General features: G+C 35.5%; 1 protein-coding gene across 1 annotated transcript in view; it reads right to left on the bottom strand.

The window, feature by feature from the left end:
* Positions 1 to 14,859, bottom strand: part of LOC122842636 (CUB and sushi domain-containing protein 1-like) — a 415,097-nt gene that overhangs the window by 134,358 nt on the left and 265,880 nt on the right. The window contains exons 13-20 of the mRNA XM_044136693.1: positions 12,558 to 12,740; positions 12,252 to 12,437; positions 7,466 to 7,606; positions 4,104 to 4,225; positions 3,916 to 3,988; positions 2,474 to 2,612; positions 697 to 884; positions 405 to 593 (exon numbers count right to left, since the gene is read on the bottom strand). Coding sequence (XP_043992628.1) covers positions 405 to 593; positions 697 to 884; positions 2,474 to 2,612; positions 3,916 to 3,988; positions 4,104 to 4,225; positions 7,466 to 7,606; positions 12,252 to 12,437; positions 12,558 to 12,740 — 1,221 coding nt within the window. The remainder of the gene's footprint in view (positions 1 to 404; positions 594 to 696; positions 885 to 2,473; positions 2,613 to 3,915; positions 3,989 to 4,103; positions 4,226 to 7,465; positions 7,607 to 12,251; positions 12,438 to 12,557; positions 12,741 to 14,859) is intronic.

Genomic DNA, 14,859 nt, shown 5'->3' with positions numbered 1-14,859 from the left:
TGAGCTTAGAACAAGAGTCCAATGCGGTTATGAAAAAACAGGGTTATTTCGGCATCCCTCCTTTTGTACTGAACACCTGGGTACTGTGATAAACATAAAGGTTGCAACATGGCATTGTTAGTTTTTTACGGGTTGTATTAAGCAAGTTGTAAATGTAGTTTTTAAACTTTTTAAAATCTTTTTTTTAATAAGTTTGGGGTTAAACGAAACAAGATGACCACACTGACCTGCTGTGCCAATGCGTGTACAGTTTGGAATTTAGTTTGGTTCTCTTTACAAAGGTGATGCAGCGTCCCTGACTTCACTATTTTCCGGATGACCACATTTCCACAGCGTTACATTTGAAGAAATGAAAGTTTTACTGCACTGAATGAACAGAGCCGAAATGAAAGAAAGACTCTAACCATCGCAGCTGGGAAGAGCATGACTCCACTGGTGACTCTGCTCACAAACAATTGGCTCCTGATCACTGAGTGTGTATCCAGGGTTGCATGTAAATGAGACGTGGGAGCCAATGGAAAAGCTACTGCCATGGCGACGGCCGTTGACTGGGATACCGGGATCGAGGCATGAGTCTGACTCCATCCTCACACCTGAAAACCACATGGCATGAGCACAAACATGATAGAGTCAAGAGGGTGAGTGAATGAGTGTCTGCAAAAAAAACACTGCTATCAGTTATTCCATCGGTCTTACTTTCATATCTGATGCTGAAACCAGCTGAGGAGCGGCTATTGTCGGTGGTGAACAACAGGAACAGGAAGTTGGATGTGGAAATCAGGAAATGAGGCGCTTGGGTGCCGTGGTATTCACCAATCAGCGGGGAAGAAGTTGACGGGCCGTCTCTGATCTCCAGTGTGTCATAGTTTACCTCCGTCTGGAACCTTAACAAATAAACAAGAAGTATGCACACACTACATCAGACAACCATAAAGATACATGATGGGAATAGCAACTATCTAATTAATTGTTTAACAGAAAATTGGATTGCAGTGTTGTCAAAAGATGAGTTAGTTGAGCAAGAACACGCTAATAACTTCACTGGCAGCACAGCAAGCTAATTCAAATTTAATAGCCATGTACTACCTAAACATTTGATTAAAAGCACAATTGCATAACAATTTATCAGATTATAGCTTCCTCTGGTTCTAACCGATGCTAAATTGGTATGGGCAGCTCAATGCTGAGCATTGGTATATCAGCCGCTGATGCATCATGTGACGCTTCTGAACCAATTAGCATTCTTGCTATTGCTTTTTTTTTCAATTTATATAAATAATTTAGATATATATAAATGGCTCAAGTTAAATTTTTGATAACTTACATAACATAACATACACAGTCAAATGTGTCATGGCATGCTGCCAAACAAAGATTTTTATGACCTTTAAAAGTAGTCTTGAGCATTGGAGGTTTTCTGGATTTTTTGTTTTTGTTTTTAAGTTTTAATTAGCATTTGTAGTAAAAGAAAACAAACAAATCAAAAACTTAACCATATGATGCATTGTTCTTGTATTCAGAGTTTGGTGGAGTGGATATGGTGTGTGGTTCAATATATGCGTCAACATCTTATAATAAAATCTGACACCAATAATGACAACTCTATTGTTAGAGCAACCGACAACAGGAACATTTAGTTTACATACTTTAATCAACATTCAGCACTACTTCATAGAATCAAACATAGAGAACCAACATCTAGTTTATTTTTTGTTTCTTTCCTCTTTTTGTTCTTTCCTTTGGTTTATTGTTTTGTTTGTAATTCATCTAAAGCACTATGAATTGCTTTGTTGCTGAAAATGTTATATATAAATAAAATACCTTACCCTGCACTAGTTCACCAAATTATAGACTCCTCACCTCTCCCCCAAATATCAAACCGTTTATACTTCAATCTCATTAACCTGCATACCAAAACAACTAAATCAGTCCATTTAGGACCAATACTTACCCTGGTTAGTAACTCATTAATCAAGAAGAAACTGATTTTTCATAGAGGCAATCAAATGCATGTTAGCTGAAAAATAATCAGGCCTAGAGAGCCAGTCATCCATCATAACAATATCTGACCACCTCAGTGAAAAATGAACTAGCCTTTGCCACGGACATGTGCATTACTTCACAAATGAAATGCCTCGCAGGTGATGAAGATCACTTGAATTTTACATCACGTCCCAAAAAGACAAATTTTAGCCATAGCAGGTTCAAGCTTGAGCTCATTTTTCCGTGGCTTGTTTCCAAGAAAAATGTGTGCAAATAACAAACATTAATCATGTACTGCAGTAACGCAGAAACTTTATTTATCTCTATCGTAAACTGTAATTTAAGAAGACCTCAGTAAAGATTAAACAACTTAATATATACAACCTAAGCAACCAAAACATATGACCGATAATGATCATAGAAGCCACATTAAACCTGCAGACAAACGTGGTAAACCGCGTTTCTGTAAGCAGAATATTAAATAACTTACTTGTCAAAGTGTATTTTTACAGCATGGTCTTTCTGTGCCTCAATGACCCACTGGCAGTTGAGAGAATCTTTATAAAAGGATGGCCAACCAGGAGACAGTACGACACCAGTAGGGGCTGTGAGATGGCCTCCGCAGGGAGCTGGAGGAAGATGGAGACAAATACACGTAGAGAGACACACACACAACGACGATGAATAATATAATTAATCATTTTTGCCTTGTACAAGAACCAAGATTGCATCTCATTAAGTTTGAAGATTTATTATCTGCTCAATTTATTTTAGCATTCTAATCCTTTTTGAATGTCTTCAATTTGCACAAAAATGTTTATATCTGAAATTATGCTGAGCCAATCTTCTGGTAAAGTAAACAAATCCAACTTTCGCCTGTTTGAAAAACGCTTTAAATAATTAGAATATGCTGATTTGTAGAAGAATTCAATATTTAAGTGTCAAATTATGCCAAAAAAATGTATCCTTAGATCTGTGCAACTCATAAAACAGCAGGCAGCAAAACCAGCACTGACACTAGATTATAGATCAGAACACCTCTTAATGAATTATTAGAATTCAAAGAGTAAAGTTAGGTTTGGGCTGTAGATCAGTACTTTAATTATTTTTAAAACTTAAATGTTAAGTCACCTGCTTTAAAATCAGTCATAGATTCACGGCTTTGAGGGAAAAAGGGACAAAGTAATCATATTTTTAAAGATATTAGCTTTAAACTTTTATATGATATATTAGTTGTAAACAGCTACAAGTTGCCAACATGTTCCACTCCTCCTACGTTAAAACACTGTATTCTTACCAGTTGTCCTTTTAAATCTGGACTTTAAGCAAGTCAGTGACTTTTTAAAACTCCAAATAGTTAGGCATTAGAACTTTGTAGATCCATGAGGAAATAAGTTAAGATAAAAAGTATGCAAATATTTTTTTCACATCCATCAGAATGCTCCCCTTGATGAGATGATGAACCGCTTTAATTTGGTTGTCTCCAACATCTAATTTATTAACAGGCAAAGTTTAATAATGTCATTGAGACAATATAATTAACAAGCAAGAGACAAATAGAAAAATAGCCATCAGTGCATGGAATGATGCAAATTACTCTCAAAAACTCTTCAAATAATAGTACGTTACATTACAACATGTTGGCCTATTTAAAATGATATGAACACCTGGCTGGATTTATATTGGCTTATATGAATATGTACTCGCATAACTGGAGGCAGTGTTTATAAATAAGCAGCCTAAATAAGTGTGGAGAGGCCAAAAGCAATTAAAAAAATTTAATTTACACTCCTGTTGAAGTGAAGAAATGTATTCTACTTGCACAGAAGAAATCAAATTATTTGATACATTGTTGTGTTTTAGTCTGGTGAAATAATTATTACCATTCACTCCGACATACGGAGAAGAAATTGTAAGTTTGTTTATGCTCACCTTCACATCGAGGAACAGCAGCAGACCAAACGACATTCCCATCCTGAATGATGCAAGTGACCTGGTCCGACCCCTGGAAAAAAATTACTTTTAGAAAAAAATGTGCAGCTGACAGGAAAATTGCTTTTTACTCAAGGAAAAATGGGAACAAAAGGAATCTGAAGTAGTAAGATATAATTTTTTTTTACCTGTGTCCTAATGAATCCTTGATCACAGCGAAAAGCCACAGAGCTGCCCAGCTGAAACTGGTCACCATACCTTTGTCCGTTGACTGGAACACCCGGGTCATGACATTCATTCTGACCAAATGCTAATAGGGGGCCACAGCAAAAGAAAAGTTGATGTAAAAAGCAGCTTATTTCCAACTCAATTAACTTCTTCTAAGAAATTACTTTGGGTGTAAATAGATATAGAGAAAATACAGTAGAGACCTAACGCGTTTTAAATTTAGGATACACTGTATAAAAGCAGATGAAAAATATATTACATCTATTAAATAGATTCCACTCCTAAAATTGGTTTGAAACCACTGCTCTATGACTGCCAGTGAATGTGACATCTCCATTGGTGCAAAATATAGGAATGAAATTATCTTTATGTGGATTCAATCCTGTCATGTTAGGTTTGAATTATCCACATTCTGGAGATTAACCTGACTCCAGGCAGAGCACATTCCCAATGATTTGACATGTCTCAGGTTGATTAGCTACTGATGGAGAGGAAATGAAGGCAGAATGGAAAAAAATAGAGGAAAGAAGAGACAGAAGAAACTGTGAGCATGCAAATGTTGAGACTCTGCACATATTTGACATATTGCTAATATCATAGAATACATCTATGAACAAGGAAACTCTATACCTAAATATGTATAAAACATTCAAATGACCCAATTTAACTTCAGTGAGAAGTCAAGGGAATAAAGAGTGGCATGTCACAGCTCGTACCTAACAGGTCTAGCCACAGAGTGCCATTTCATAGGACAACCAAGAAACCATGTTACCTTCAGTTGGTATAAAAATGCAGTATATATCAAACATGACTTTAAAGAAATGTGCAAATTAAAACCTTGGAATTGTGCCTCTCCTTTTAAGAGGCACCTGCTCTTTCCACCCTCTGCTTCAGCACATCATCACAACAATGTTTCTCCATTAAGCCTTTAACAATGATCTTAGGAGCACTGCAGTGAAAAGTAGCTCATATAATAAGCTCAGCAGATGTGCAGTTCCACCAGGTGTTTGCTAATTGTTGCTGCCACTAGTCTGAAAGAGCTGAGTAAGGGAGTCAGGGAGGATGGGTGATCGGCTTGGAAACTGCAGCTTCAAGGAGGAGCTGCATGGGAAAGGCAGCGCTGAGTGAGAACAAGTGTTTAGGCACCGCAAATAGCAGCCATAGGAGATTAAAGGAATCCTCAAGCATGCATAAAAGAATCAAAGCAACACTCCAGGTAGGTTTTTAATGAGGCAATATCATTAAAACATGATGTAAAGCTCAAAAAAGTTAATTTTAAATAACACCCTCTCTTTAAGATAAGGTTATTATGAAATTAGTCTAGGTAAAAAGACAAACTTAATTTAAAGGATTTAGGAGAAATGAGAAACACTTAACAGGATCACATCTAATTGAAAGTGACAATAAAAGATTAAATCAAACTGACAGTGATTGTGTTGAATCTCCATGTTTCACACCAAATGAACTTGAGGCGTATGAGAAAAGAATAATAATTAAAAAAAGTATTGACCATGTTACTTTACCCACAAGCACATTTCTAATAAAGTTACTGATGTTACTGATATCTGAAATGGATTTGTGACATCAGGGTCACTGGAGCTGCATTCACTACTTTTTGCCCACTGAAGCCATTTATTTGAGTTTACTTGATTATTCCCTATTTGCTTTTAATGAATAATTGCTCATGAAAATAGCATTTATTTTTTAACAAGCATCTACAGAACTATACTTTGAATAGGATGTTCATGATATAAATTTAAACATGGAATGCACACACTACAAAGGAATACCTTGCACTGAACATTAACAGGCGTAAATGTAGAAGAGCTTTTATTCACTGGGACTGGGACTGAGTATTTGGCTCTAAAAACCGCCTTAAGCAGAGTGTGCCATCATAGTATTTGATTTTTAAAAGACATTATTAATTCAAGCACTTACAGAAACACCCAAAGCAACTTCTGTTAAAACTAATACATGCATTAAAATGATAATAGCCCAAATTACTAAAAGTGGAGAAAAAAATAGCTTCTGTTAATTATTTCTACAGGTATTTAATTAAAAAGTCTAAAATTTCATAATGGAAAAACACATGAATGGAAACGTCTTCCATGTCTACAGATGCAGTGGTGTTCAACAACACATGCATTGAGGTTACATGTGAGAGTGTTTTGGGGTTTTTTTGTATTAATATGCTAAAACAAAAGGAGCAATCATTGTTTCATTTGTCAAATGTCACCCCTAAAGGAAGAGCTGGAGACAAGGTCATTTATGGTAGCACTGTGTGAAATGGTGCAAAGCCGCATGGTAATCACAGAAAATGAATCAAAATCAGTCATGCAGGACTTGCTCAGCCTATTGCAGGTAAACACACAGGCTGCAGTAGTCAGTTCTAAAGTCAGGCTGAATGAAGCAGGCTTTAGTAAGGTGATGACGATGGGTTTGAAGCAGAGCTAATCAAACTGATGGATAATGTCAGCAGATAATCAATGATGCATCGTTCTGGCTTGGTTCATTGGAGTTTTACTGGATCCTAGAATCTTCATTTAAATATTTAGACTTAATGTTAAGTCTTTACAGCTAAATATAAATAATCAAAAACAATTTTTTTTTATTTGCTCAACCCAATTCTACTCATGCGGCCCTAATCCTTCATAACGGTTTATTCAATATTTTTATATGTACTTGGGCTTACCTGCTACAACTACAGATGATGTTTTTACAGTAGGGCATCTGAAATTACTTTTGCTAAATGGTCTTTGCAAAATCATTCAAGGACTCAATTTGACTTATCTGTCACGTACAAATGCAAGGTCAAATTAGCTGACGTACATACGCTGCAACAATTTACCAGAGCATATACATGACAAGCTAATTGAAAGTCATGGTAAGAGACAAAAGAACAAACTGGAAGAGAAAAAAGTAATATCAAGCAATTTTTACTCATTTAATGAAAGCTCGCATGATTACAAAAATTGCCTAATAATAACTTTTAAATACTTTTTGTCTAAAAAAAATTTAACATTTTTATGACATAAACTGTAAAATAATACTAACTTGAAGCTTGATTATTGTTTAAAGAATATCCAGTTCAAATGTCTTGTCATTTTAATTTATGTATTCAAAGTAATTCACTGTTAAAATGTCCTGAAACAGCCAACAAAGATCTACCAGGCAATGATAGTGGTACTTATTGCTTTTATGGTGGAACTCGTCATGGTAACTATGTCCAGTAATATTGTAATATAATTTCCCTGATCTGCTTGTAGAGCACACATGATTAAGCAGACTCTTAGGAAAGGTTAAGCAGGTATGCATTACATACTTGTGTAGCTGATATTGAAGCCTTTCCCAGTATTGGAATGGTCAGACTGGAATTCCAGTCTCATAATATGTCCATTTGATGCAATTTGCGATGGAACGTCTTTTCCTGAGAAAGTCCCAAATGTTGTTGCCTCAGACAAACCTAAAAAAAAAAAAAGATTTTCAGAGATGCACATTTATGCTCCTAGAGATATCAATAAACACCTTAAACTCAAGTAAGCAGAACAAAGTGAAAAAAAGAATTTGATTTACTAGTTCTTTTTACTATCACTATAATGTCAATTATATTAAAGTTTCCACATGTAGAGTAGCATGGCCACTACTTTCCCATGCAATTCTGCCTGATTTTTATTTCCCTTCAGAGCTCCATCAAGTATTTCTCTCTTTGCACTCACTTCCTTTGGCTTCAACAGAGTCCATACCTAAAGCATGTAATTGTTTCAACGTAAAGCGTAGAAAAAGAGAGTGGTTTTTAGCCAGGCTACTGGTAAGATGACCAGGGAACAACATTTCCAGTTCTTTATACCCTGTGAAATTTTATAAAGTACACAGAACCTCACATCTTTGATGCTAATACCATAGTATTATGCAGCTAGTATACTCGGTAACAGGAATGTTGTCACAAGACTTCACAATAAATTATTCAGAATCAAATGATGCAATGTAAAATGAAGAGTGAGTGGTATGAAATGCTAACTCTTTTCAAATTTTAACATAAACCAGACAAAGTTGTTATATTGGATTAAAAGAACATTTCTGATTTGGATGCTCACATAGACTGCTTGAACTATGCGACTTCAGAGGCCTTGTGGTTGTGTGCCATCTCAACATCAAAACCTCCAGACATAATCACAGTGACATCTTCACAAGCTGACAATACTTGAAGCGAATATTCCAAAGGGAACTATTTGTTTACTCAGAGGACCTGAGAGAATATTCGAAGTACAAGACTGAGTGTCGGATCCAACATTTCACCCTGCGGAACAGAGCTTCTGAAAGCAAAGATTTCCACACAATCCAATTGCAATCAACATATTTCAGTAATTCAGAGATCTTACATGTAAATGTGAAATTATTTCTTCCCATCAACAAATGAAATTTTGATAATCGATGTGCAGTGAACACTAAATATATGGCCCAATAATCCCAATAGGCCATACTGGCCAGTAGCTGTAGATTACCAAGATGGTGCTATTTGTCCCTCAGGTATGCTGAAGTTGTTAAACAAGCTCATCTGACTATCTGTCTTGCAATTGCAGCACACAAGTACACCCAAGCCAAAGGAGCGATCAGTGAAATTAATTATTTTTGAGTCATCACAAAATTATGTCCATCTGACAAAAAAAATAATTATTGAGCTCCAGTGAGATTTTGACAAATTTCAGTGGAACGAAATCCTTTCTGACAGTGCTCTCACAAGAACTCAAAAATAACCCAGACATAAACAGGATTCCAAAAATTGTCAAAAACAATGTGATCCTAAACAGAGAAAAGAAGAGCAGAAGAAAACTCGGAAAAGACTTTGTCCTGATATCTAATAAAGAACTGGTGGTGTGGATACTACTGGAGTACAATGGTTTTCACAAGTTTGAAGTCTTGATGTCCAAATATACAGAGATGCTGACATAATAATCGCCTAAATCCCTTTTTGTGTTGACCTGTAATTGAACAGGTGTGCTTAGTAAAGTGGCCGCTGAGCTTATGTTTTATCTGTAATGCTTAATTTTACAAACTGATGATCGAAACATCAACATGTTCCCAAATAACATTTGTGTTTGAAAGATAGTAACAAAATCATAAGCAATGCATGTTTAAAATCTTATTTGATTAATGCTCATGTGCAGACAGTAATATTATGTTTTACGCTCAAGCAGATGCTTTGCAAATCCCTTAACCAGCTTGTTCTTGGTTTCAAATGTTTTTTGATTTATACTTTTAACTCCAAATCTTGTATTTGGAGCATGAACAGAATTGAATGAAACTTTTATCCAGTTATTGCATCATTTTGCCGGTTCATCTTATTACAGTTGGATCTGTCCTGAAGTGCAAAGTCCTGGACAATTCTGTCATCACAGTAAAAATGGTTCAAAGAACCCACACTACATGTGGAGTTACATGGTTTTAGTGACTTAAAGATTAGCCTCTATGTCTCTATGGAGAAATTCACAGTGCACCAGATGAATGGCCCTAAAACTCCCAACTAGAGCCCCCAGAGCCCTAGCCACGCAACACCTCCATTCTTTATGACACATTTGTGTCTGAGCATCAGACCATTCATTCAAATTGTGATCCAAACATAAGCAACGGATTTATTGAGGAACACAGTAAGGGAAGGATCAGAGCAGAGCCCAGAAGGTCTGAATTAGTCCAGAGATTTATTTGTACTCAATGTACAAATAAAGATATTATATCCACAAATATGCCTAAAAGACTGAAGAACAGATGGAAGCTCGCTGGTGATGACTTCTTTCCATTGTCATAAGTGATGCTATTTTTCAGATATAAAAATGATGATATAAGATAAACAACTTTAGGACTTATACATCCAAGTGGTTTGGTACTTTTCAACTCATCCCATCTCAGCATTTATGACTAAGATGCACAGACTAACCTAAGTGTGAAGCCTAAGTTCTATAGGGATAATGTGTTATAAGTCCTTCACAAATCCATTCACTACATCGGGATAATCCATGCAAGGGAGTCAGACAGCTGACTTGGGAAGAAACACTTCCCAATGTTTTATTTAAAGTTAATTCAATTTCAACTGTTTCTTTACAATTTTATGCAAATGACTATGTTGCACATAAATCCTACACTTTAATGCTACTGGTTGCAAATTGTTTGTTGATAGGTTTTGCTTTTATGTGATCTCTAAGTTAATGATGCAAATCTTTGTTTCCACTTACAATAATAAGATTATTTTCTTTACAACATCTGTTTATCTTTTCATCTTCATTTAGAACAAAAAAAGCAGGTATCTTTGGGGGGGGGGGGTAACAGAAGTCAGTTCTTAAGTTCTTAAGGGCCGGCATCCAGCATGTTTTACTTCTCTCCATGGTTCAACTCACCTGCATCAAACAATGGTTTGTTAGCAGAACGCTGACATGCTGAGAAAGTCGTAACAACCACAAGGGAGAGAACACAAACATGCAGGACGCCGGCCCTTAAGGACTGATTTCGGTCAACCCTGCTAAAGACTAATTACAGTAGAAAACCTTTTGCTCCTCACCAGTAACACCTGAACAGAATTACAATTGACCTTAAATGACCTCACACCTGCCTCTGGAAAAGAAAACAAGAAACATTTGACTACAGATAAAAGGACTATTTAAGTAATGACTACTGAACGGAGAAGCAAAAATTTAAAATTAGTCTAAAATATTGAATTAGTCTCTGTGGGTAGGTTAAATTAGGAGAGTAAAGTAAACACATCTAAAACACTTCTGGCATATCCCTGGGCTACACTGCCATGGGCAACCCTCAAACAGGTTACTACTATACTTCTGTTAAGGTCCACCTACAATGTTTAGTAATAGTTGCAGTCTCATAAAACAATACATGAAGGCAATTTAACAATAAATAAATTAATAAAAAACTAAACTGTCTTCTCCCAGTCCTGTAGTCTGTAGTTTCTTTCTGGGTGAGTACCTACAAATACATGACATACCTATCAAGTCTACCGTTTTGGCCGGGAACCTACCATATTTAACCACTCTTTCCCACCGTGTTCTCGTATTAGTATTTTCGCGGAAGTTTCCAGTTTTATAACATAATTACGTCCCCACCCCTCGCTCTAACAGTAGTTCCAATCCCCCCCTGTTTAGTTAATTTAAAATACAATATACCATCTGTCCTCCTTTAGTGCACCATTTAAATGCAAATCGATACTCAAACCCCACAAAAAGCAGACTAATCAGGAACTATTTAATGGGACTTATCCATCAAATGTTGCATCAGGTCAATGACCAAAGTCAAGTCAAACTAGCTTCTAATACTGGACTACTAAATGCTTTCAGGGTCTTGTTTGAACTACTTATATCTACAGTTATGCTTATGTTTTAAAACTTAAAAAGGCCCAATTATAAATGTAACTAACACATTTAAAATGTAATTATTACCTATTAAAGAAAATGTAAAAAAAAAAATGCAATAATTTTTTACATATCATTTGAATGATATAAGATTTCATATTATTCAAATTTGTGCAAAATTTGTCTGTGACACAGATCAGTCATCCATTACCACTGACAACAAGCTGAGAGAAAGTCAGACAAAGAAACACAGAAAAAGGGAGCAAAGAAAGAAAGAAAAAAAATCCCTGAAGATGCAGAGATTTACAGACAGTCAATTAAACACAACTTCATTCTGCCAGTCAAGCAGGAGCTTAACTCGAACCTGCCAAATCAATAACTCTGAAATGTGGAACAACAATATAATTGCTCTGTGTTTTACATGAGGTGAAAAAATGATCAATGTGATGAAATAAAACATAAAATAGCAATTATCTTTCAGTTCAGGTTATTGACCAGTCATTTTTTTAACGTAAACCCAGTCTGCAGTTTACATTGTCTACTCGGAAATACAAGATGAAAAAAGGTTATCACTTAAATATTCTTTTTATTTATTTTATTTTATTTTATTTTATTTTATTTTTTACATGGCTATTTATGTTTCAGCTGTAACTCATCAAAACTTAACTGGAGGCATAAATTTAAAATCTTTAAACTGATTGTGAAACTGTAGCAATTAAATGAGAAAAATGCATAAAGTTATTAGGAGATAATTACCTTCATCTTTAACTACCAGCCAATCAAACTGTGGCTCCAGGTCAAAGTCAGAGAAGAAGAGATGTATTCGACTGCCCGGCTCGGAGATAATCAACCACACACAGTTCAGGTTGTTACCATACTCCTCTGGGTAGTTTGGGGACAACACGGTTCCTGATGGAGCCGTGAAGTTGAAGAAGCAAGAAACTACAAAAAGAGAAGTGGGAAAAAAAATTAGACATTTTTCACAATGTAAGCAAGTTCACAAAGACAAGCAAACATAAAAGTGCAGATAGGTACAGGCCTTATGAAAACGTGTTTACTTACACACACAACTGGGTTTGTTTCCAGACCACTGGTTATTGTGTTGGCACGTGATGGTTTTTTCTCCCACGAGCTCAAAAGCCGACTGGCAAAAGAAGGTCAAGACGTCACCGTGCTGAAAGCGATCGCCACTACGACGACCAAACGCAGGCACTCCGGGATCACCACAACCTCCTCTGTTGATTTCTGAAACGCGTATGGAATTTTTTAATCCTGACAACTCCAGACAAGTCAGATAGCAAAAAAAAACCCATCAAAAAACATATTTTTATCTTTTAAGGAGCTAGCACAATAATGATGGCAAAAATAAATAGCCCATAAACTTCATTGCATTTTTCCATTTTACTACCACAAACAGATTTTATGTGAAAGACTAAGAATTTAGAGCCAAACTGTGAAGCAGAATCTGTTTTATTTCCTAGTTTCATTTTATAAGTTGCAAATGAAAATCCAACAAGTTTGGCACAAATTTGTATTCAGTTATTCACAACAGTTTCATTCCCCTGAAGAAAAATTCTGTGAAACCATCTGTCTTCTGAAATCACCAGATTGGACCAGAACCAGTTACTCCTGCAACGGTTGATCATTTAATTTCATTATAAGCTGTTATATATGTAAACAGTTCTATGGAGGTCTCAGAGGTGGTTTAGAGAACATTAGTGAGAAAACAGAATCTGAAGACCGTAAAAGACAGCAGACAGGTCGGGGATTAAGTAATAAAGCAGTGCTTCATAATTCAAGCCATTGTGTAAAAATTTTAAAAGTATGTGTTAGTAAGTGTTGTGTGTATTAAGAACATTTTAGGACTATTTTTAATTTAGAAGTATAATTTAAAAAATATGCTTGAGTTGCATTGGCGGAAACAAAATGCTCTTATGCACCATTAAATATAAAATTATCCACCTATTTCTATTGTATTTACTCACCGTTTAAATAATTTTAAGTCAAATAAAAATAACTTTAGCTGTTGATGTGTGAGCAGAGCATTATAAACAAGCAAAGTTGTAAAAAAATGAAGAACATTTCTCACTAAATGACACTCAAATCCAAGAGGATAATGACCATAAACAGTAAGAAATACAAATGAATGACTTATATCAAAGCACACCCACGCATAGGATAATTTATAAGAAGCCCAAACTTAAATTCAATTGATAATCTGTTGCAAGACTTCAAATTTCTTGTTAGCAAATGTTCTAATTTTAATCTGACTGAGCTGGCAGTTGAAAAGATAAACATGTTAGTGTCTAGATTTCTAAAGTTAGTAGATACACACTCCAAAAAACTTCCAGCTACAAACAGGAGGTTTTATAAATTTTTAACTTGGAGGGAAAGAGTTTAAATTCATTTCACACAGTCTTTTATGATAGTAAAAAACTGAATAATTATCATTCCACATCACATTAAAATCTATTGACGTTTTTAGGCCGTAACATTGTGAAAAGTAACAGTTTTAAGGTGTATTACTACTTTTACAAGGCACTGTAAGTTGGATATTTGTATGTATCTTAGTTTCAATATCAAGCATATTGTCCTAATGCAAACATTTTTATAAGATCTTGGAACTGTAATAACATATTATATCAAGAGGAGACTTCAATATTATTCAGCTGTGCAGTGATGTAGTGGCAATCTGTGAGAAATTTATTTAATTGCTTCCCTTCTTACAGTTAATTGTCATCGGGGTAATTGCAGTGCAATTTTCTTTTAATTGTGAAAGACAAAACAATAAGTGGAAACACACACACACACACACACGCACGTTCTCACAGACATACCCAGGCATAGGTTTTTGGAACAAGTAAGAAATTTAAAAGAGAAAAATTTTGTGGCATTCTTCTCTTCTCCACTGACCCCCTGGATCTGCTTCGGACAAGCATCTCAATATAAGTTATGCATTTGTATTTGCATGCGAGTTTTCCGCTTTTGAACTCAGCTGGGATGCAAGAGCGCCCACAGGAAGAGGATATTAAAAAAAGCCTCAAATGTATCTGCGGCCCACAGCTTTCTGTCACACAGATGACAAGTGTCAGGATGGATTTCAATGATCCTAAGCCCAAAGTTAAGTCTGTCATTATGCTGTTAAGTGCCTCACTCTTTCTGTTGCATCATTCATCTTCCCTTTTTTCTCGTTTCAAAACTTGCACAGTTCACCACAGAGTAAAGATGCTAATTACAGATTAAAATAAAGAAAAAGATAATCATAAAATCAGATTTGACATACACTGAAGAAACATTGTCTAATTATACAATTTAAATGGATACATGACTTCAGATAAGAGAAATATGTTATTTGCAAATAACT

The sequence above is a fragment of the Gambusia affinis genome, linkage group LG02 (assembly GCF_019740435.1).
Source record: "Gambusia affinis linkage group LG02, SWU_Gaff_1.0, whole genome shotgun sequence".
In the NCBI taxonomy this organism is placed as follows: domain Eukaryota; kingdom Metazoa; phylum Chordata; class Actinopteri; order Cyprinodontiformes; family Poeciliidae; genus Gambusia; species Gambusia affinis.
The sequence above is the reverse complement of the archived record's forward strand: the minus strand, read 5'-3'. Positions and strand labels throughout refer to the sequence as shown.